Below are 24,152 nucleotides of genomic sequence, written 5' to 3' on the forward strand. Positions count from 1 at the left end.
GACCAATGGCTTGACTCCGAGGCCAAGGCCAAGGACCAAGGGCTTGACTCCGAGGCCAAGGCCAAGGACCAAGGGCTTGACTCCGAGGCCAAGGCCAAGGACCAAGGGCTTGACTCCGAGGCCAAGGCCAAGGACCAAGGGCTTGACTCCGAACCCAAGGCCAAGGACCAAGGGCTTGGCTCCGAGGCCAAGGGAAAGGGCCAACTTTCGGTCCTCGAGCCAGTCCTCGAGGCCAAGGACCGGCTTGAGGACCACAACACTGCTTCTGGCAGCACAGGAGTACAGCACTGGGTTGCTCCTTCAGCCAGAGACTGTCAGGGCGGGCTGGAGGGTGTGGGAGGGACTGTCCATCATAGCTTTAAGCTTAGCTAGCATCCTCCTGTTGCGCACCTTCTCCAGAGTGTTCAGGGAGCAGCCCAGGATAGAACTGGCCCTCCTGACCAGTCGCTCCAGTCTCTTTCTGTCCCGGGCCGAGATGCTGCCTGACCAGCAGACAATGCCATCATGGATTGCCGAGGCCACCACCAAGTTATAGAAGGTCTTAAGGAGTGACCCCTGAAGACTTCAGTTTCCTGATTAGGAAGTGGCGGCTCTGTCCCTTCCTGATCAGGGCGTCCATGTTGATAGAGAGGGTGACCTCTTACAAGTACCTGGGTGTTCTTCTCAACAATAAACTTGACTGGTCTATGTCCGTACCTTGGATGTTCATTTCCATTATTCTGCTCATATTTGGTCATGCTGTGTGGCTTTCCCATGCCCACAGTGTAGCTTAGCGTCCTTGAAGCAAATCATCACCTAGAATTGGAATACAGTACTCCCTACTGTAGGATGCACAAACATTGGAATGCGCTAGTTAATACAAGCTGAGAATCGGTTTAGGAGAAACGAAAGTTATGTCACACCTTGTGTCTTGGTACCGCCTTTCTGATAATATAAAAAGGATGTGAATCTCTTCCTGCTTCACACTCGTGACAGGCAGCCATCGTCTGTAATTCATTGATGCCCAGAATATTCTGTTAAAACCTTTGAAGAAACTGTTCGTTGATTCCAGCTTTATTTGAAGAACCAACATTCTCCTCGTCCGAAATTCGAAGAACACGCGGGGGGAAAGGAGGCCGCTTTCCCCCAACAGCGCACAGCAGAGAGCAGCGACGATCGACTCCTGAGGTGCGCTTCATTCGACTGGCATTGCTACACATCACAGTGAGCCAGTAACTACAGTAACAACAACAACACAGTGATGACTCATGGGAAAAGGCAGATTTGCCTGAAAAAAAAAATGTATATCTGTAATGAGAGCAGGGCACATTTTTTTGCAGAATCACACCTTATTAGAGCAATGATATCTACAAGGTACTGTGTTTCCGCACAATGTACAGTAAACCGCATTCCATCTGAGTGTTTTGTCTTCACGGGAATGTGAAACTTCTGTGGCTCTTATCTCGTCTGTTTCACTCCACTGTAGGAGGCAATCAACGCTATAGCCAGTGTCTCCTCTTTGTATGAGATGGGTTTTTGTTTTGTGGTTATCTACAATCAACAAAAACAAAGGACCACAAACGGAATAGTTCAGCCCCAAGTCGAAATCTATGTGCGTGTGTGTGCGTGTGTGTGTGTGTGGGTGTTTGTGTGTGCGTGTGTGTGTGTGTGTGCGGGTGTGTGTGGGTTGTGTGTGGGTGTGTGTGTGTAAACCAGTAATATATTTAGCAATATTTATGTATTAACGATTCGGTTCAGCAACAGGAGGATTTCTTTTAGCTCTACATTACAACTACATGCACAGACTGTCTTCCCAAGTTTATACTGGTCCAACTTAGAAGTAACCCCTAGGTTACTTCTATGTGCGCAGCCGTTTCAGCTACGTCAAGAGCAATAGCACATGTCTATGGGTAACTGGCTGTGACTGGTAAAGGGGGCGGGAACTACAGGGCTAGTGGGCGTGTTTCGCTGAAAGGCAATGCTTTTTCACCATCGGCCGCTAAAGAGTGAGGACGTTCTGTGCTCTCTCACTGAGACTACTTTCTTCGAACTTGTTCCATTTGCTCAGTAGCTAGACTGTGACGCCTGGACCGTCTGACAAGTTTTGTAAAGTTCCTGACTAATCGATCGGACGGTTGAGGAAAGCACGGGACTCGGCTGATCGTGACCACCTGTCACTGAGGACATCGTTGTAAGTGTAAAAAAACGAAAGAGGTATTTGTTGAGGACGTCGTGGTTTTTTTTCTAGACCGTAAATTTATGATCCTTGGCTTTTCAGGGTTATAGAGTGTAAGTAGGCGAACTTAGACGCCGTTCATAGCGGAACAGGCGTTACACATTTGAAGAAGGGTTCGGGACACAAAGCCATCTCTGACTAAAATTTGCTGTTGAGTAATGTTGCTAAAGGGTCTTTTTCTTTCGCTGTCAATTCGTGGATATAACCAACCGAGCAAAACAACATGAGAGCCTCTTGGGCATTGTGCTTTTAGCTGCGTTTACTGTAGTTGAATATTTCAATGTGCAGTCAAGTATAATCATTCTGAAAAGTACGCTCCACTGCCTGTGCATCTTTGTTAGACGGAGGAGAAAAGGAGCAGCAGCCGTCTCGCGAGGAGCTCACCTTTCACTGTCGTTTATGACGACATTTTCGTCCATTTTATCACTTTCCAAATGGATGGCATTAATTCATTCCAGAAAGAGCTGATGATTAGTGCCGTATTTAAACGGGCAAATACTTTAAACGGTATTATTTGCCAACCGCTATGGATTAGTTTTCTTTTGGGCGCAAAAACAACAGTAAGAAAGAGTTTCTTTTCTTCTGAATTGGGGCGGGGTTATTTTTTGTGGGTGCGCGTGTTTTACTGCCTCGACTCTGCAGCGGGAGTGACAGCGGCTAGCTCTCACGGTTTGACGGTGCAAGCACCGTCCTTCCTTCCGGGCTGCACAAGGCTAAATAGCGGCAACTTGGTGGGGGAGTCTCCTTTTTCTTGGTTTGTTGATACTTCCGCATTGAGAGCGATAGTGAGCGAGAGAGAGGAACTTCCAGTTCCATCCATACATTTTCCGATCTGCTAATCCTCACAAGGTTCGCGGGGGCTGCTGGAGCCTATCCCAGCTGTCTTTGGGCAGTAGGCAAGGGACACCCTGAACCGGTTGTCGGCCAACCCCACACTCCTAGGGAGTCACCTAGGGAGAATTTAGAGTGTTCAATGTATGTTTTTGGAATGTCGGAGAAAACCCATGCAAGTCCGAAGAGAACATGCAAACTCTACGCAGGGAGGCCGGAGCTGCAGTTGAAGCTGGTACCGCTGCACTGTGAGGTCGACGCGCTAACCACTGGACCATCAGGCCGCCCGAGAGAGAGGAACTTGTCGGCTCTGAAATGAAGAACATGCCAGCAAAGAAGCAGTCAAGCTTTAAAGTTGGCCTCAGATTCTTTGCATTTCTGAAGGAAACCGATAGATCAGCAATTCGAGCTCGATCTGAACTGAAAGAAATTTACAACACCGAGTTCAAAGCCAGGCGAGTTTAACGGTCGTTGTGCCGATCACTTCAAGTCTTTGACGGTTAAATGCCAGTTTAAGTGTTTTTTTTTTGGTCTGTGTACTGTACTTTTCAGAAATCAAGGGATCACTCTGCCAAATTTCAGTTCGGTGCTCTACGCCCTGAAAGTGTCGAATAAAATCAACGTGGGAAAAGATACAATTCGCGTCAAGTTCGCGGTTTGTATGGAGATGCACAGCTATGCCGTCTTTACTGAGACTAAACGCCCATCGTTTTCATGTTTTCAAATTTCCCATTACACACACAATACGTCCTGATTTATATAGCGCTATCAAAACAGCTGCAGCTGTAACAAATCACTTGACTTTACAAAACAGTTAAAATAAATAATAAACAACATAAAAACACGGACAGTCGTGCGATCAACCCATACGTTTTGTAGTTCGAAGCAGTTCTAGATGAAAGAGGAGAGCATCAAATTGTCCTTTCGCCAGTGGATCAAATACATCATGCTCAAAACGTGCACACATTGACTACAAGCTAAGTTTCAAAGCAAAAAAGAAGCTGTTGTGTCCATTGCCGATAAAAAGATTGGTTCACTTCTCCCGTCCTATGTACAGGTTATATTATTTTATCTATTTTTTGGACACAAAGTCGTAAATTTAGACTAGTGCAAAATGTCTTCCCCTTGAGCTTGACGAGGAATTTCAAAAGGTGTGTTGAGGAGCAATCATGTGATGTTGCACCTCTGCCAGTTCCAAAGATGCAACAGTTAAGTGAGCGAGTGATGCTGTGTGCAGGTCACGGAGCTTTCGGTGGACCAGTGGCACATCTCCAAGAGAGCCAAAGCAGAGATGGTCATCAGTGATGTGGAGGCTAAGCCATCTCCAAGTTATCCGCTGCTCTCTGCTATGGAAGAAATGAAAAATGACGCCAGACACTTCACGGAAATGCTCAAGCGCGACAGGTAAAAGGATCCAACAAGAAATGTACGATACAGTCAAGTTAGCCCCGAAATCCATGCATACTGCGTAAGAACTGAAGGTTGTGATGTGTCGGCCCGGAGCCAGACCCCCACGCCTTCTCCCGGGGACCAGGGGCGCGCAGAGGCGTTCCCGGGCGTCAGCTGAAGGATCCGGTGGGTCGAAAACCAAAGAGGCGAGAATCAAAGGTTTCTTAAGCAAACCGCAGCTCAGAGGACACACGAGAAGTTTCAAAGAGCTTGAAGCGGAGATCGTTCGAGATCGTTCGAAGTCCAAAAATAAAATGAAGTCCAGAGGCCGAGGTGCAGGCTGGTCACAAACGAGTTTATTCAATCAAAACCTGGAGAGGTACAGATGTGCACATCGGAAGAACTCTGAAAAAACTCCCCGGAACATACACAGATTTTATAGCGATATGAGGGGCAACCCCTCTCTTTCCATTGGTTGGTTTCTTAGATCGTTTGTTACCTTAATGGTATCATACTGCGTTGTGTATTCTGATTGGCTGTGGCTTTCCTCGTTATCTAGATTTTAATGGTATCTCTAAGTACTCCATAACTTAGAACAAGTGTGATACCATTATAATCTACAAACTATTTATTAAAATATAATAGGGGCCCCGACTGGGCCTTTTTATGATTGCTTGAGGTTTTGACCATGTCTGTATGTATGGTTGCCTTGTGTTGATCCTTCCTAAGTAGACAATGACTGGTTTTAAAATAGAGGCTTTTTTATGATTGCTTAAGGTTTTTTCCATGACTGCATGTATGGCTGCCTTGTGTTGATGGCCCCTGAGCAGGCAATGACCGGTTTCTTGTTTTTGCCGTGTTCTGCTTATCTTCCGCAGGCGATGTCTGTAGGCTTCCTCAATGTGGGTCAGATGACGGACAACTTGTCTTTCTTACCAATGACTTTTTAGGGGCGACCATCCTGTTTTGCTCGTGACAATCACACTTATTTTCCACTTACTTCTACACTTCGTTAATATACCATTAGCTTCTGGGTTCTGTATTTGCTTGACATTAATTCCTCTATTTGACAGAGAGAAAACGGGCATACGGCTATCAGCTGCGGGTTATTGAAGTGGTTTAACACAACATTAATATAAAACAGACACTACAGTTGTCCATGCTGCCTTAGTGAGCATGTTGCCTCTATTCATAGAATATATTTTATTTGATATGGACATCACAAAAACATGGGACAAACCTGATGCACTGCTTCAAGTATTTCGGTGCGAGCCTGAATTCTTAACACTTGTCACAGGATACTAACTAGGATTGCCACAGTAATTTAGTGATTATTAGTTACTTTCAACAGATACAGACAATTTTGCTTAACATAAAAATGACAATATTGCATTTGCAATGAAGTATTGGCAAAACCAGTTAACAGTAATGTTTTGCGGTAATGTTTTCATAAGGAATGCAATCAAGACATCAAGTTAGTAAAAAAAGCCATTATTGACAAAACGAGTCTATTCAGATTACACATAAAATACTGTGTCATCTGTGCTTGTTGAATTGAACACTTTGCAGGTATACTTGCTGTGAGCCATTGTGTAGTATGATTGGCAAAAGGTGGCTACACAGGATGCTTGCTTGGACCGTTGGCTGTCTTGTCAGAGATTTTCGCTCAGACAGTTTAACAAACGACTTTCACTGCAGGCAGGAGGTGCAGTTCTCCGTGAAGCCACTCAGTGTGTGCTTCCCACTGTCACCCGACCACTGCAGCCTCTGCCAGCCTTTTTATTGATTGTGTATGCAAATGACAAGTAATCAGAAAAGTCCAAAAAACACTCCCATCTTCATTTACATACCATTGGGTCGTCCCTCAGTGGACCCCAAAAGACAAAGCATTCCCTTGGTACCAGCGCCAACATCCATAAACTAACAGAAACGTAGACATTTTAACGAGCGGTGTTTCCATGAACTGATACGTCTGTGACCTGGCTCGTGACCCTTTCTCATGATGGAGCGTACCTACAGGGTACTTACTCCCTTCCGTCCAAAGTTAAATCTTCCTTTCCAAGTTGTCAGTTAACAGGCGCCAGTGTGTCTACTGATGAGGGTTAAATCTTTCTCTCTGAGATGTGGTCAGGTACCATGCGCGCGGGTCCCTTGACCTCAAATTGACCCCTGATTCTCTGTGGTTCCATTGTGTTCAAGATAAGATAAGATATCCTTTATTTGTCCCACACTGGGGAAATTTACAACCTCCAGCAGCAAGAATGTGGGTAGAAAGAAGAAAAAACAAACAAACACCGTTCAATTAAGTGCAATATAAACACAAAATGGATAAATCGCAGTGCTATTTACAATTGTCTTTCACATCATTTAATTAATAATAATATAATATTGTTGTTGTTATTTTTATTCAGCAGCCTGACAGCAGTCGGTAGGCACGAGCGTCGGTATCTCTCCTTCTTGCAGCGCGGGTGTAACAGTCTCTGGCTGAAGTTCTGAACACAAGCATTTCAAGGTCAAACAAGCATGTAACAATACTTACGTTTTAAAGTTTCATTTTGTTTGGCCTTGGTGTGTGCTTGTGCCCCAGTCGATGTCACGCTTTTTGACCGATATCAATTCAGGAGCTCATTTCTGGGAGGATATGTTGACTTAAGAAGTTCTAAATTGAAGTTCTGTAATGGAGGACAATGTAAATCATCACACGTTGATGCAGTAGAGCATGACCAGTCTTGTCTTGTCCCCTTTTTTCTATTCTTGAAGGCCATATCTCATTTCCGATAAAAATGGCATTGTCATCAGGTCAGACCATGAGTTCACAGATGGCTCAATTTGCTTGGAGCTGGAAACTGATCAGGTATTTTTACTTGTTTTCGTTTTACAATTAAATTGTGCCACTGTCTGTTGCAAAAGAAATGACGTTTTTAAAAATGTTTTTGCTCTACTTCCTCTTTTCCGAACAGTATGTTGTGAATCTAAATGTGGAAAACACTGGAACTCAAATTGTGCATTTTACCTACTATACTGCATTGGGCAAGCTTAGCTGCTTCACTCTGAAGGATGAGCACAAGGTGACCCGAAAAAACCCACTATTACTCAAACCAGGTATGATTTGTTTTTTCTCATTTTCAAAACATTTACCAGCATTAACATAAGGGACACCTGGTCCAATGAGGAATTCTGTCAGTCCAAATCTGCCAAGTGAATATTACCTTGTGATGGCAAAGACAATTCTGTATGTATATTCACAATATACTATGCGCATGATTATAATATGAAGTCAGTGTGGCATGGAAGTGCACTCATTCGATGTTTCAATTGTTGGGCGGTTGAATCTGTCTTCTGTAAGTGTCACTGGACAATGCAGGTGTCCCTAATGTTGACTGCATTTTTCCACTTTGATCCTTACTTTCCTCCTAACCCAGTCTGACTGTGTGTTGTCACCTTTCAGGCGAGAGCTATGCAGTCCAGGTTCAGTACCACTTTGAGTACGCTGGTAACTGTCAAGTGGCGTTGGTCTTTGAATTCCAGCACAAATTGCACACTGCTTTCTTCTACATAATGCGTGATATTCACGTTTATTTTTTGAACGCACTGGCAAAGGAGCTGAAACCTACTGCTCCTTATAAACGCTTCTGTCGCCTTACTCCAAGAGGTGAGCAGAACTGCAAAGTTGTGGATGGAGTGCCCCCTGATGGGTAAGTCCAAAACTCGGTCAGGCCGTTTTCAGCAATTGACTTAAATCGGCAGCTTCAATTGGCACACAGTCTCTAACAGGAAATTGAAATTATGGTGAAAGCAGCCCATTGAACACAACATTTTGCATCCTACAATTCCATGTTGAAAATGTGCGACTCAACTAACTGCAGGGTGGCTATGCCCTGTGCATGTACCGCACAGTCCTCCATCTCATGTGGTGATCGTTTGTAAGATATTCGGACCACACCTTTACATGGTAACCAAGCAATGCAAGGACTCCCTTATCAATCAGCCGCAAATGTAATTTTTCAAATTTAGATGAGTATGCATTGACACCAATCTGCTTATCACAAAAAAAAAAAAATGCTATACATTTGCTAGTTGATGAGCATAATCCTGGATCCAGTGGTACCCTCAGGGATGAGTTTCCTTACTTGGGAGTATTTGAGTTATGAGCTGTCGTTCGGCTGGTGTAATTTTGCTGTATGGTGGCCGTGAGCAACTAGAAACAGCTTGCCAAGTAGGAAATTGTACTTCAAAAGAGAGGCCTCAAGCTGTTTTGATGCCAAGCCAAGTTGAAGTGTACTGTCAATTGAAACACAAAATTGCTGAGGATATAAAACAACCACGGTTTTACCTTAAGCAAAACAACACAAATGGTGGTGCATGACATGGAGACAGACAATGCAGCAATACAATACAATACAATACATGCTGATTTATATAGCGCTTTCACAACAGCGGCAGCTGTAACAAAGCGCTTAACAAAACAGTTAACATAAAGTAAAATAATAAACACAACACATAACATAAAACACACAATACCTACACTGCATATTTTTGTTGCCCTCTGGGGAAAAATGGGGGGTTACTGCAGCTTCTTGAGCTTGGTTATCACTGTCTCCATGTACTGTGTGTCTGTACTCTCCTGCCCCAGGTTTTGTTCAATTACTCACACCAGAAAAACTGCATCAAGATAAATGTACTTGAACGGCTTTAATGCTTTGTTTTTGGCTTTGGAAATCACAGTATTATAGAGCACGCTGTTATTTAAAAAAAATAAGCAGGGGAGCTGGATTATAACAATGGTTTATATGTGGAAAAATCATTTGAGATATGAGATTTTTGAGTTACGTATGTGGTAGTGGAATGAATGCCTTGAAATATACTTTGATTATCTTATATTTTTCTTAATTCCAAAATTTGGCCAAATGAACATTTCCCCCAGTTTACAAGGTTAACTTGCGATGGAAATTTAAAAACAAATAAATCAGACCTTTTGCTATACGACTCTATGCATGCTTCTGATCTGGTCTCATTGTGATGCACTTTATATTTCTCAGGTTGTCACGGCTGCAGCTGAAAAGTGAAACACCGCTTCTTCTTTATCCGTTACCAAAATATTTGCCCAAGCACATCAGATCACTCAACATGAATCCTTCCATCGCTAAAAGGTTTTTGAAAGCTCAGTCGTGACATACACCGGATATACAGTAACAAATGTACACTTCCCTGTTTCGGATGCCACCTTCATGTGATATCAAAGAGACCAAGCAAAGAAAAAAACTTCAATTTTTTCCCACTATGGTCACCCATGACCCGGAAAACTCAATTAAATTGTAGCTGTGTTGGTCACAAGGAAAAAAATGTTCTATGAAGAAAACCTACATCCAAGCACGTTTTTGGTTCCACTAGCTGGATTAAAGCAATCTTATAAAAATTGGTGTAACCTATTTGCCAAGATTCCATGACAGCTAACGCCTGCAGCCGTACTTGGCTGCAAGAGGCGGAGCTGTGACGAAGCTGCGCTGACAGCCGTCTTGGTCCGGCCGTGTCTCCAATTCAACGTGGCATTTTGTTGGTCAGATTCTGATGAACGTGAGTCAGCCTCGCCTTTTTCCAGACTCAATATTGCGGACAGGTCCGTCAATCCGTCACTGACGGCACCCCTTTTGCTCTCCGTCAGATGTCGCGCAAGTGCTGCAGCGCATAATAAATAATGGGCCGCCCGCATGTCTGCGATGCGCGTCAGGTTGCATACTTTCCGTTGAACTAAATAAATATCGCAGTTTGGATGCTACACCTGTGGATCGCCAGCCGGGTGAATCGCGGGACATCGCCGTCGGATGAGGAAGAAGCCGGCGGCGTTGACGCGCTTGCTTGTGGCTTGCCTGTTTTTTGTTGTTGTTTTTTAATTATTAGTTTTAAACCTACGACAGCTTTTCTTAGCTTGACTATAGATGGAAAGGGACCCTATCTGGCATCACTCAATGGCAACTTGTGGGTGCAAGGGATGGCCCAGTCAATGACTTCACATCATATCTGTTCCCAACATGGTGCAGTACATTAAAATGAACCAGGGGGATTTCTCCCTCAGTACTTAGAAATGGGCTGCTGGAGCTATACAAAAAAAAAAAAAAAAAAGATGAATACCTAAGAAAGTTGAGCTGTTTTGTAGCGTTGTTGGTCTAAAAATGCAGGTATTAACTAATTAGAAGAACAAAAAAAATCAACTGCGTATTTCACAGCATGAAGGGGGTCCAGCAGAAGACTGGATACTGTCTTCTTTTGCGTTTCTTTGCATGTTGTCCGACCTAGCATCAAGTCACAGCCTTCGTGCATGGGCACGCAAACGGCTCGTCAGCCTTTACGTCCGCTGCTGCAAACAAACTCAAGCTGGCCAAAAACAGACTCGTGGACCCCCACTGTCTTTTACGACCCGAGACAATCTTCCTCCCCTGCACAAAGGAATGTTCATTGATCAGTCAGACCTGAAACTATCAACAAATCCTCCTCTTTCATTAAAAGCTGTCTATACAGTACATGGATTGCATTGAACATGATAAAAATCAAATGGAAACAAACAACAAAAATGACAGCCACACCGTTTTTCTTGGGTGTGCAGAAGTCGGAAGGCTAACCCAGACCGCAATTTGGCTAAGACCACAACTATTGCAGAAGAAAAAAAAGCATCTTCAAAGCAGAAAGCCCCCGCCATTTAAATGGTAGCAGTTTTGTGCTGATTGGATATTTCTCAACACAGCCAAGAGGACATGGGCACAACCACTTTAGCTCACTTCATTTTATCAGTCTTGAAAATGCATTAAAACATTTTTTTACCATTTATTTGAGTGATATCGATCATTTTGAACGGATACAGCTTTTTTTCCTCACAAAAACTGGCATGTGGAACAGGGTTGTGTACACTTGATTGCATCCAAGCTGAGGTTCCATGCTAACATTGTCCTTTTTCATGTTTTGAAGTGCAGTGCTGGACAGTTGTTTGAGCTTTCGGAACTACTCTCGGAAGCTTCACGAGTTGTTGTATTTGGAGGAATTTCAGATGCAAGTGGACATCACACGATACTTCATACCAAACAGTGACACACAATGTGTCCGCATGCAAAGGGATCCGAGCAACAAGAAGCTACTCATTCTCCAGGTTCACTTCCTTCCTCACTTTGGTCTTGGGCTACTTTCACAGATTATTTGTTTTACTGCCTTACAAACAGAATGGTGACTGACTAAATAAGACACACCGTTCAGAGTTCATATTTCAAGCTTAACACTAACGATATCCTTCCAGGTTATTCTAAATTATCTCATTGTGAAAACCGCTAAATGGTTGTCTCACTCTGTTGTCAATCAACTTTTGGCATTTTTTCAGTCAAACTTGTGAGTTCTTTGACTGTTAGCATTCAAGCATTCTGCTGTCATTGCTTGTGCTCAAGCAGCCGAAAGCGCCGACACACGAGCTGGCTTTCAAGTTGGAATTTGGTTCATTAAAAAATACTTTTTCACCTCAGCACACTTTGGTAATAACAGTATTCCCACTATCTAGTATAAAATAGTGGAGAAATTTTGTTCAGTCTTTGCACCTGCTTGCAACAATTATGTTCCCACACCTAGAATGGATTGAGAAACAAAGCTCTGAATTCACTGTGTGCCGTTTGACTTTGTAGGTACCGGGACTGTCTGAGAACCGGCCGTCTGTGCTACGCGGTGATCGGCTGCTGGTTTACCTTCAAGGAGAACCGGATCGGCCAAAATACTGTGGTTATGTCCACAAAGTAGAGCGTGACTCTGTCAAATTGGGCTTCAGTTCAAAGTAAAAGACTTGTTTTACTAAAGTCTCTGACTGCAAGCCAGCTCAGTATCAAGAATATCATTTTTCGATGTGCCCGTAGGTTGTTGGACCTTTTTCTTGACGGCATGAAGTTCAACGTGGAGTTCACCTTCAACCGGCTGATTCTGCGTCTGCAGCACCGAGCGGTGGACTTTGCAACCAAGTTTCAACTGGAAAAGCTGTTGTTCCCGCCAGCCAGCCTCTCCTCAAAGCAAGTAGCTCAAGTCCCCAAACTCAGGTGAGGCGCGCAAGGCTTTGACGATTTCCACTTTGTCCGCACGCAGTGAAGCAAAATCTGACCGAGGCAAAGCTTTCAGGAATAGTTGTGACTTGGAAGAGAGAAACCTCAGAGAGGTATGCTCCTCTCTGTCGCTACCCATCACATTCAGTCCTCAGAAGAGCTCAGTAGAAAGGGAAAAGACCCTCTGAGATCAAGATGGGGAGAAAAGACAACTCAGAAAAGTGACAGCTTGCATTTGCTGCAGCAGTGGTTGTCACCCATATGCGAGTCACCCTGCGCTTCATCCTCATTGCTGTTTGGTAGTACATCTGTTAAGTGCATGTCATTTTGAAGTACAACACATTTACCGTTTAAAATCTGCATTTCCAAAACGTATGTTGCTGCCATTTTCTTTTCCAACTAATTAGATGGTGCAGTGCTCATATTATTGAATTAAAATGTATTCTATTTTTTAAATATATTTGGGTGTGGTGGTGTCTTTAAAACGCACATTATGTTATCGTGTCTTACAGTAATATTCACCGTGCACGGTTTAGGCCTCCGAACCACCGCTATCTTCTAAAACGAGAGGTGTCATGTGCTTCTGCATACCCTGACAGAAGGAAAAGGCCACACGCCTCACTTCTGAGTTAGGACCAGGTGATGTTGGGACTGTTAGTTGCTGGCTCGCTTCAAGTCATACACTGCAGTGCTCACTTGTGCGCTTAGCGCTATTGACTTTTTTCCCACACTGCACTTTTTCACCTTGCAGTACTTGTGACAGTGCAATTTATGAATCTTTACTCAAGAGCTTGTGGACTCTGAAAAGAGGCCTTTATGATTCAAAAGTTGATTTGACTTTTTATTTGGTCTCCCATAGGACAAACTTGTCTCGGAGGACATGCCCTCCTTGCTGCTACATGCATTGAACAACACCAACACATATGCTACACCACATACATTGGACAATACAAACGGTACCGGACCATATGTACTCAACACACAATGGACGGTATATCACAGTCATATACACACCACACACTTCCCTCATGTCCTCCTGCTTGTCTGTCTGCCTTCCTCTGTTTGTTAATTGGGCGGATAGCCTGCGGTATGAATGAGTTTTTGTACCGGTTTAATTTGCATAGAAGGGTCCTGTATCTCCTTCCTGAGTGTAGAAGCTCGAATTGGGAGTGCAGCACGTGAGAAGGATTATCTAGAATGTTGTTGGCCTGTTGAATAACGGACTGCACACACACACACACACACACCATATATATATATATATATATATATATATATATATATATACTGTATATATATACTGTATATACAAGTTTAAATAAATGAATGGTTTAACATAATTGTCATCTTATCGGAACTCTTAAAGCACGTTTCCCATCGAAAAATTAAGTTCATCTATTGAATTTACAGAATACATGCACAGCCTGGTCCTGATATTACCACCTTTGAGCCAAGAAAACCCCTAAATTGAGGCAAAGTTTAGTTGAACATTTGTAGGTCATCATTGATATCTTGTCCTGTGTGCGTGTGTGCGCACACTAGTTTTTATGACAGACGACTGGAAAAGAACCCCGAGCAGAGCAAAGCCGTGCGCCACATTGTAGCCGGCACCTCCAAACCTGCTCCATACTTGGTTTTTGGCCCACCCGGCACAGGTAAACCACATGCTGCCACTCAAATCAAAGCAGGGTCCACACTTGGACGGACGGTTCTTTGTCATTTCAGGCAAAACCGTCACGTTGGTGGAGGCCATCAAACAGGTTGACAAGCTCCAGAAAGAGTGCCACATTCTTGCCTGCGGTCCCTCCAATAGTGCTGCGGATCTCCTCTGCATGAGGATTCTCCAGGGCCATGGCAATAAGAGCAAGGTGTACCGCATGTACGCCAGCAGCCGTGACCCGCAGTGTGTCCCTGAAGACCTCAAGGTTAGTAGTGGAGGGCACATTCCCTGTCCGGGTCCTGGTGCGTAACTGTGAACAATTGCTAGCATTCAATTTTATTCAACAGCCGGCCGGGGATCAATTTCATCGTATTCCACGTAACTCCTGGCGCAAATGGCCTTACTTAAGGCTTAAGTTATTTTGATTGAGCTAACATCAATTCATGAGCTTGTTTTGTGTATAATCAAATATGATAATTAGATTTAAGGCACATGTCGGAATGTTAACGTAAGTAGGCTATAGAGTTGGATGATGGGATGATTGGATGTGAATAATTTCTCTGACAACACACTCGGTGTCTCTGAGCTGCAGTGATGGAATCGGAGGGTAGAATCATTCACACTGTCCGCTTTGAGGATGAAATAAATTTTACACCATAACCACACTAGGAATAGGAGTCGCCTCGAGTATGTCGTTTGTTAAAACATTGTTGCTTTTATTTCGTCTCTTTATTTTGCTTTAAAGTGTCACGTGTGTTTCATACTTTGCAGTGTTCCTCATCCATTGCTCATATTTAGAGCATCTGTATGTCCATTGCTCTTCAGCAGGTTGGTTCGCAGAAATAAAGCCACAACAATTGCTAAAGAAATAATTAGATGAGGATTTCTACTTTTTCTGTGTGTGGTGCATAATCCTCAGTAGATCAGAAAGTCTTTGTTGGGTTGGTGGAAACCTTGTATGTCTTTTTAACTAAAAGCTTTTTGAGTATTTTTTCACTAAACCCTTTTACAGTTTTAATTGACTAAAACTATTATGAATAGGAATGACTAAAATCTGACTAAAACTCACCAGCATTTATGTCCAAGAGACTAAGATAACATTTAAAATAGCTGTCAAAAACAACACTGCAATTAAGGGATGATTAAGGCAAAAAAAAAAAAAAAGACTTCAGCCATGACTTTATGTAATGTTCTATTATGCCAGTTCTCCCCATCTTGCAGGAATGGTTCACGGTTCTTTTTTTAGACCGGGATAGATGCAGGACGGATGTTCGGTCGGGCCGACGCTGGCAAGCCAAAGCCATTTGTTTCCGCACAAAAGAAATGACTGGAGAGCCCGCCTTTAACTGCGGCTCGTCCTTCGTTTAAAACGGACCGTGCGATCACTTCTGCTGCTGAAGAGTAACCTTGCTCAGAATAGATCACCAGAAGTCCATCCTCATAACTTTCAAAATGACGTGCGGAAGAGGCAATGCCGATATATTAAAAAAAAAAAAGTCTTTCTAAATTGCAGATTTTCAATGATTGCTGTTGGCTCTGTAATTTAACTTCTTGTGTCACAATGGGAGACGGGGATGGTGGAAAGCCTGCCCCATACTGCATTAAGATAAGAAAAGAAAACCTTTTTTTGTCTCACAATAGAGAAATTCCCAATTTACATCAGCAAAATTATGAAAAGGCCAAAGTAGACAACAAAAAGTATATCAATATACCTGTACATAAAATATGAATATAATCATATTAAAAATGGGTGAGTGGGGTTGAGTCTAGGTTTTTTGAGGTCTGTCTATTCAATAGCCTGACAGCAGTCGGCAGAATGAGCGGCGGTAGAACGAGCGGCGGTACCTCTCCTTGCAGCTCAGGTTTATCGGTCTCTGGCTGAAGGAGCTGCCCAGTGCTCTCAGGATGGGCTGGAGGGCGTGGGAGGGTCTGTCCATCATAGCTGTTAGCTTAGCTAGCATCCTCCTATTGCCCACCTCCTCCAGAGTGTCTAGGGAGCAGCCCAGGACATTGTGTGCCGGTTTGCGTGTTTGCTGTGGATTTTAAAAAAATGTACATGACAAAAAATATGATTCTTATTCTATTTTTAATGGCCTCGAGTGGACTTTAAGAATGTAGTCTCACGCATGTGCTGTGATGTGCTTTGCATGTCTGACCTCGGTGAACTGGTCAAATCTGCTAGTCTCATTGAGGCTGTGTGCATGTGACTTCACAGGCATGCTCGAACCTGGTTGGAGACGATTACGTTTTTCCTTCCAGAGAGAAACTGATGGAATATCGAATCATTGTCACCACTCTGTTCACTGCTGGAAGGTAGCGTCAATCCCCACCCATTTGTTGATGTGCGTTATGCCAATATGTCGTATGTGCCTTCTGTTGACATAACCCTGCCCTGGACACTTGGGTCTGGGTACATTGTATTCAGCGTAATGGCACCGCCGGCAAAGATCGCTAAGCCTCTTTGTAATATGATAATACAAAATATGCAAAATCAGCGCACAGTGATCTGATGCATTCATGGCGATCATAGTTGGCGGTCTGGAAAGAGACAGTTTTTTTTTTTAACACTTCAGAACACTTATCTTTTCTTTTATCTTTTAAAAGATAAAAGAAAAGATGTCTGTCTTTATCTTTTATTTTCATGAAAGAACTACGTTAAAGAATCACAGCAATTAAACGCCTTATAATTGGAGAAAACAAGAAATGACATGATTAATTTTTTTAACATTGTGGTTGACAGGGCGGCATCCCATGCTCCGTTACAGCTATGTTTGAAATACTACTTATTGAAATGACAAGAAACAGAAAACGTATTTTTTTGAGAAGAATTAATCCAAATCGACATGACTTGAGGCATCTTTGGTCTGATACAAAGCTTTTTGCGTCTTTGCTTTTTATTTAGCTGAATGAGTAATGCAAGTCACCACAACATAGCTACTTGACACGCCAATTACTGCGCTCGCCAGACAAGAGGAGTTAAACTGACGGAATTGAGAAAAAGGCCAAATGTTTAATGCGGCTCTCGTCTCGATGGCATTCGTTTGTGCGGGTGAAGGCGGACAGATTTAGTGTTCTGTATCTTCTGGTTTCTGCAGGTTGGTCACAGGAAACCTCCCCTTGGGCCATTTCACTCACATATTTGTGGATGAGGCCGGGCATGCTACGGAGAGTGAATGTTTAATTCCAATCGCTGGTAATAAATACATTGCTATTGAACATGGAGGCTTACACATCAACCAAAATGCATCAAGGAAGTTTGTGCATTCAGGGCTACTGGACCCGGAGTCTGGCCAGCTGGTTCTGGCTGGAGATCACAAACAGCTGGGACCCATTGTGGCATCGAGTCATGCGCTTAAATATGGAATGGGTAAGTAGAGTCCTCATACTCGTCCCTGCAAAGCAGTCCATGCAAGCTGACTGTGTCATTGCTGCATGTAGGCATTTCCCTCTTGGAGCGAATGATGAACGTTTTCTCAGCGAACCAGAAAGGAGACGACTTCAATGACCTGTTTGTCACCAAACTGCTGCGCAATTACAGGTGTTGTTTCGATAAATGTCGGGCGCCATTTTGCTTTTCCTCGCCGCGTCCTCCAGTCAGCTGAAATTATTTTGTTATCCTTCCAAGGTCTCATCCGTCCATTCTGAAGGTTCCCAATGAGCTCTTCTACGGCGGAGAGCTCCAGGCCTGCGCTGACCAAATGCAGCGCAACTCCTTCTGCACATGGGAACACCTTGAAAAGACGGTGACGCTTCCCATTTATTTACCGCGTTTACTTAGTATGCTGTTGCCGAGAACACGTACAAATGTTCCAGATGTCTCAGATCTTGATGAGTGACTTAAATCGTAAAATCTTTGTTGACAAAGTGTTATTCTTTGGGAACACTACAGGAAACCCAAGTCATTAAATACCCATAGAAGACAGGATTCAGAATCATACTGAAAAAAAGATCAGAATATTACGGCTTTCCTCATTTTGCATTTACATGTTGTTCTTCCAACGGTGTCTCTTCTACTCAGTGGCTGGCCTGCACGGCGCCACGCCAAGGTGGCTACATAGCTAGCATGACTTATTCACGACAGTATGGCCAAACATTGAATACGAGTTTGATGTTGCCTCTTGCGGAACGCAACAGTCATGTCGGCATCGACCGTTGCAGCCGTTCAGACGCAGCCACCCGCACCTTTTTTGTCTTTTGACATCAAGTAGAGCACTTTCAATTCCTTCTCTTGAACTTATTCACCTCCAGTTAAGCAAAAGAACTGTCCATTAAATGTCAGCAGTCTCCTTTGTGAGATGGTCTGTGTTGTGCCAGGTTGTTATTGGAGGTGCTGTCAAAACAACAAGTGCGTCTGATTTGCGGTAGGACTTCCCACTGATCTTCCATGGCGTGACAGGCATCGATGAGCGCGAGGCCACCAGCCCGTCCTTCTTCAATCGAGCCGAGGTGCAGATTCTGATGGACTACGTGAAGAAACTGCTGGAGACTTCTGGCAAAAAGGGCCTGCCCACCATTTCGCCCAAAGACATCGGCATCATCACCCCCTACAGGAAACAAGTAGGAATTACTCTTGTGTACTGACTGTATTTGCCTAAATGGAACATTTATTTTTTGCAATCTAACGTCTATTTGCTTGTCATGCCAAGTGAGCATGCCACTACGTGATTTTTGCCTTTTTTACTGGTACACACGTTGGTGGTTTGTTTGTCGTGAATTTGACTGTTGGAGTGCATACTCATTTCTGAACCAAAAATATTTGAGAATTAAACCCTCAAACACACATGCTATATTTTTTTTTCACTTCACCAATGGTTTGTGAATTGCAATGCGGTATCCTTGGGTGAATGTCTACGTGACGCGACAAACGTGCTCTTGCGTGTATCACGTAATTGACTTGATCTCAAAAGCCGGACCTTTTACAAGTCAAGTTGCCTGTATTAAATGGGAAGTCAGTTTTCAATGTGTGTTTCTTTTGCAGGTGCAGAAAATCCGTCAGGCCCTTATGAAGGTTGCGAAAGAATTCAAATTTAAGGACATGAGTGGCCTGAAGGTAATTAGGCAGCAGAGCACACTTCAAACCTGCTGCGTCCGTGAATCCGTCGACATCAAATGGGTTGCTTTTGTTTCTTTTTATGTTTGCAATTGGAAAAGTACACTGGAAGGGATGTGAGTTGTGAATTGTTTATGTCAGGTTGGTTCAGTGGAGGAGTTCCAAGGTCAGGAGAGGAGAGTCATCTTGGTGTCGACAGTCCGCAGCAGCAGCAACTACATAGACTTTGACAAACGCTTCAACCTGGGCTTTGTTGCCAACAAGAAGGTACACCTAACCTTTGGCGCGCACTTGTACACGACATACACTCACATCTCCGGGCATTATGGACAATTGTACAATTTGAGTTTGGTGCGGGAAGTGGGGTAGCCTGCCTTTCATTAGCTCAAGCGTGACTGCAGGCCACTGGTGACCATTCATCATACAAATGAGAATTGTCGTGCCAACGCATCCAATGTGCAAAGTTTCACCAAATGCACTGGTGCTTTATGAGTGACCCAACTTGACCAAATAAACATGTTTTGCCACAAACGAGCCAGTGTTTCGCTTTGACATGCGAACATGTGAGACACGCACTATAATGCAGTGAACTCAACTCATGTTTGGCAGACATCAACATTTCTTGGAAGAAGAAAAAAAACAAGAAGCTTCACATGGCATTAGCAATAAACTTGAAGTCTACTGTTCAACGAAACAAAAGAAATTACACTTTGTGCATTTTCAAACCAGGGAAAGTCACTTTTGCATTGTTTGTTAGCATTAAGCTAGTCTCCATAGGCGGGCTAACGGTGTTGCGGCATTAACCCTTTAAGCAATTGAGATTTGATGACAAACTATTTTTTTACATTTATCATTACAGGATTTTTTTTTGTTTGAATAATGGCACAGTATGAAATGAAACAAAGAGTGTCATTTTTCGGGGGGAAGGCTGAAATGGCATCTAGTGTTGCTATTCATTTTAGAGGGGAAAGATTATTTAAGAGATCACCACCGTGGTCACAGAAGAAATGAAACTGTACTGCTGTCCAACAAGTGCACCAAAAGTAACTAAAACCGATGTTCTTTGTCAGCGGTTCAATGTGGCAATGACTCGAGCGCAAGCCTTGTTGATTGTGGTGGGAAACCCAGTGGTGCTCGGCACTGACGACACGTGGAAGTAGTATGTGCCCCGCTCAGTTTTTGACAATTTCTACACATGCACATTATTGAAGACTAAAACTATTGTCTCCTCTTGCGCTTGTTGCCGCCGTGTGCAGCTTCATCAAGTACTGTCAAGATTCCAAGGCTGACTGTGGGTTCAAGCCTGTGGAGGAGGAAGAAGCTGTGGCTGAAAGATATTCACACCTCTTCCGTAAAATGCATTCTCAGGGTGAGGCATCACTCACTCACTTTGGAAATGTTTTCAACAGATGTAAAACCAATTTGCTCTCCCTTCAGTGGAGGACGATGCAGACGAAGCACACCCAACTCAACCAGAGGAGTGACCTGTGAGCAGATGAAAAAAGGCGTATAGAATGTTTGGACATCTGCGCTAGGGACCAAAAACTAAACTTACTGACTGAAGATTTTTTTTTTTACATATCACCCCCCAAATGAGTGCAGATGACTACACATGCTACTTTTCAAAAGAATCTTTATTACTAACAAAATAAACCATTTGAAGTGTTTGCGAGGAATCATCACAATCTGTCGCTTGAAGGTGTTTTTTTTTTTTATGACGGGCACATTTTATACTGATCTTCACTGTCATGATCTCAGAATTATGATGTTGTAATGTGTCAAGTGGTGCACCATTTCAGGTGACGTGATGGAACAAATAATGAAGTAAGATATGGGCTAAGCCCGAGAAAGTAAAAAGCCTTAGAGGGCAATTCCTGATTTGGACACTAAATGTCGACAGCGCAAATTGAATACTCTGAGCTCGCCAGCTCAAGCAATGCCTTAAAATCATACACATATGAAAGCCAATGCCTTTTCGATGCCTTACAAAGATTACGATGATGACAATAAAACATAATGCTCAGTCAAGTCAAGTCAACAGTATTTATAGAGCACTTTCAAACAGCCATCGCTGCATACAAAGTGATGTACATGGAGCGATTTAACATATACAATAAACAGTAAGACGAATCAGTAATAAGTAATAAGTAATAAGGCGGTAGAAAGCACCAAGCAGTAAAATCAAGAGCAAATCTAAGTCATGCTGAGTCAAACGCCAAAGAATACAAGTGAGTTTTGAGGAGGGCTTTAAAGATGGGCAGCGAGGAGGCTTGCCGAATGTTCAGTGGGAGGTCATTCCAGAAAGATGGACCAGCAACAGAAAAGGCTCGATCCCCTCTGAGCCTCAGTTTAGTTCTTGGTACGTCTAGCAAAGACTGGTCCACAGACCTGAGGCGCCGGGCAGGGGTGTAGGGGCGTATGAGCTCAGAGAGGTAAGGTGGCGCGAGATTATTCAGAGATTTGAAAACAAAGAGGAGGATCTTAAAAATAATTCTAAAATGAATGGGGAGCCAGTGAAGGGATGCCAAAGTAGGAGTTATATGCTCCCTCTTACGAGTACCAGTCAAGAGGCGAGCAGCGGCATTCTGTACCAGCTGAAGGCACTTGATGGAGGTCTGGCTGACTCCAAAGTACAGGGCATTGCAGTAATCGAGCCGGGATGTGACAAAGGCATGAATTACTGTCTCAAAGTGTTCATGTGAGAGGAAAGGTTTTATTTTGGCAGGCTGTCTAAGGTAAAAGAAGCTGGATTTAACAACGGCACCAATTTGCCGATCGAGTTTGAAATCACTGTCCAGTTTAAGTCCCAAGTTTGAGACCCCTCAGGATAAACCCCACAGTTTAATTATTCTGAAATACTGTATAATTCGTGTTAACTGTTGTTTTTATTGCATGATTATTGCTCTCATTTCCTTGTTAATGTTGTAACGAAACAACATGGAAAAATAATCAGTTTGAATACCTTTTGTGTTACAGTAGACAACGCTTTGTTTTGAATTGAGTTGGTGAGCTAAAAGGGACTTTTTTACATAAGATCAGTCAACGCCCAAGTGAAGGTTTGGAAATGGACTTTTACCAATTCAAGATGGTGTAGTGCGTCTTGGCTTGGTAAAATGCACTGCGCATTTTACCAATGAACCCGAGTGTGTTGCAACAGGGAGACTTGGGAAAACATGCAGGGCAGCGGCCTTCCAGGACCTGAGTTTGACACCTATGGCGTAGTGGGATTGTACCAGACCCAAGGGACCTCACCTTCGAGCAGGGGTAGGGAACTATAAAAAGCATAGCCTGAAGGACCTCACAGCTTTTTCTCTTGCGGTTCTCAAGAGGACATGTCGACGGAGGAATTAAATCCGAAGCAAGAAAAATGCATGAATCCAAAGCAGAAAAAATGCTACATTATTATCCTTGGTTAGATGGATTATTTCTCACCCATTTGGATTTTTTTGAAACTATTGTTTCGATAAGGAAACTAATGATAAGATATTTAATAGGAAATTTAGGACATTCGACTGGTTCTTCTCTTTATACGCGCGATAACAGTATATCCCTTTAATCAGGTTTCGGCCATTTGAAGAACTGTTCACCCTTGAAAGCTCACTTAAAAAGACTTCTCATTAATCACATTTAATCCCTTTTTACCTTACCTTTTTCTATGCTTTCAAAGTTATTACAATCAGTGTTAAGATCATATGACTGTTTTCTTCACAATTGATATTAATCAGGGTTTAATCAATGATTCTGGGATTTTCATGATTCAGCAATATGGAGAATGCATTTGATGATTGACAGTTGGTTGATTAATATTACCTGAACTATTGCTACTTCAATAAATCTGCCAAAGGAAGGGCACATCTTTATTTTTGGGGCAATCAGTTAACCCTTTATTTGACATACTGCATGTCAAATTGGCCCGAAGTGATCACGTGATCATCATCGGAACTAATCGGAAACGGCAGGAAAAGCAGAGCGGGAACCAGGAAGGCATGTAGCCCGACAGCAGGGTTTGAGGGGAAGGGCGCCAGACACATTTTCCAACAAAACGATTCATTGGAAGGGTGGGGAAAATGACATACACAAATGAAATGAACACCACAGGTTAATTTTTAAGGATTTTTATTGATTTTAGAAGCATTCCCTGAAAATTGAGGACAATTAAAAATCCATAAAATGTGTACAATTATGTTCTTATGAACTTTTAAGGATCGGTGGAAACCCTGTGTAAAAATGGAGTTGTCGTGTTATCAATTCTTAATTCATGTGGTTACTCATTGAGGACGGACAAACGATTAAATTGGCTCCATAAACCTAAAGGCAGTTAGTAAACCTAGGCAAATTCATCTCCAGACCGGTTTAAAGAAGGTCTCCATGCGCTACTGCATTGGTGCAGGCAAGGGTGATAGGGGAGCCTCGACCCATTGAACAGAGAGTCGGTCGGGACTTTTCTCGATGGTCCTGCGGATAAGCGGAATCTGATAAATGTTTCTCACATCAAATAAATTTGCTTTAACTCATGCGGAGGCTTGTCATAAAATAAATTGAGATAAAAAAAAAAAAAACACGGAATTTGTGAGTGGACTGTTACCTGAGTGAGATTAAGAGTTGTGCGCTGTATATGTCACTGGTGTCAAACTCAAGGACCGGGGGCCACATCTGGTCCATGAAATCAAATCATGTCCACTTCCATGGCTCTTGGATAAAAACTGTCATGTGTTATAATGTTAAGCTGTTGCAAGATGTGTTTGTTACCATTTTTTACAGTAAGTTGAACAATTCAACAACTATTATTTACTTCTAATTTCAAAACCAGTAAGCGATCACTTTGTGTATACGCAACATACGATGAGACGAAACATTGTACTTGGTTTCATCATAACGGCTCAATGAGCCGGACCCACAAAGTGACCCACCACAAAAATTACTTGAACAACCCTTTCATGTGTT

The 24,152-nt window shown here is 43.1% G+C and overlaps 2 protein-coding genes across 2 annotated transcripts in view; one reads left to right on the forward strand and one right to left on the reverse strand.

Moving 5' to 3' along the window:
- The window catches only part of mxra8b (matrix-remodelling associated 8b), a 197,007-nt gene that overhangs the window by 80,572 nt on the left and 92,283 nt on the right, over positions 1–24,152 (reverse strand). The gene's annotated exons all lie outside the window — the stretch shown is intronic.
- On the forward strand, positions 1,030–20,893 carry LOC127595952 (putative helicase mov-10-B.1). Its single transcript, XM_052058035.1, has 22 exons — positions 1,030–1,167; positions 4,284–4,450; positions 7,196–7,289; positions 7,396–7,537; positions 7,884–8,130; positions 9,475–9,585; positions 11,396–11,573; positions 12,094–12,239; positions 12,319–12,495; positions 14,041–14,153; positions 14,224–14,423; positions 16,374–16,471; positions 17,254–17,351; positions 17,427–17,525; positions 17,597–17,696; positions 17,784–17,901; positions 18,524–18,715; positions 19,137–19,208; positions 19,350–19,475; positions 20,279–20,367; positions 20,465–20,577; positions 20,646–20,893. The coding sequence occupies exons 2-22, from the start codon at positions 4,338–4,340 to the stop codon at positions 20,690–20,692; spliced, it is 2,673 nt and encodes an 890-aa protein (XP_051913995.1). The 5' UTR covers positions 1,030–1,167; positions 4,284–4,337; the 3' UTR covers positions 20,693–20,893.

This window comes from Hippocampus zosterae, chromosome 2, assembly GCF_025434085.1.
Source record: "Hippocampus zosterae strain Florida chromosome 2, ASM2543408v3, whole genome shotgun sequence".
NCBI classification, from domain to species: Eukaryota; Metazoa; Chordata; class Actinopteri; order Syngnathiformes; family Syngnathidae; genus Hippocampus; species Hippocampus zosterae.

Coding starts and splice junctions, on each gene's coding strand:
- LOC127595952 (XM_052058035.1), top strand. CDS start 4,338: ATGGTCATCAGTGATGTGGAGGCTAAGCCATCTCCAAGTTATCCGCTG. Junction 7,290..7,395: donor TGGAGCTGGAAACTGATCAG/GTATTTTTACTT, acceptor TTTTCCGAACAG/TATGTTGTGAATCTAAATGT. Junction 14,424..16,373: donor GTGTCCCTGAAGACCTCAAG/GTTAGTAGTGGA, acceptor GTGACTTCACAG/GCATGCTCGAACCTGGTTGG.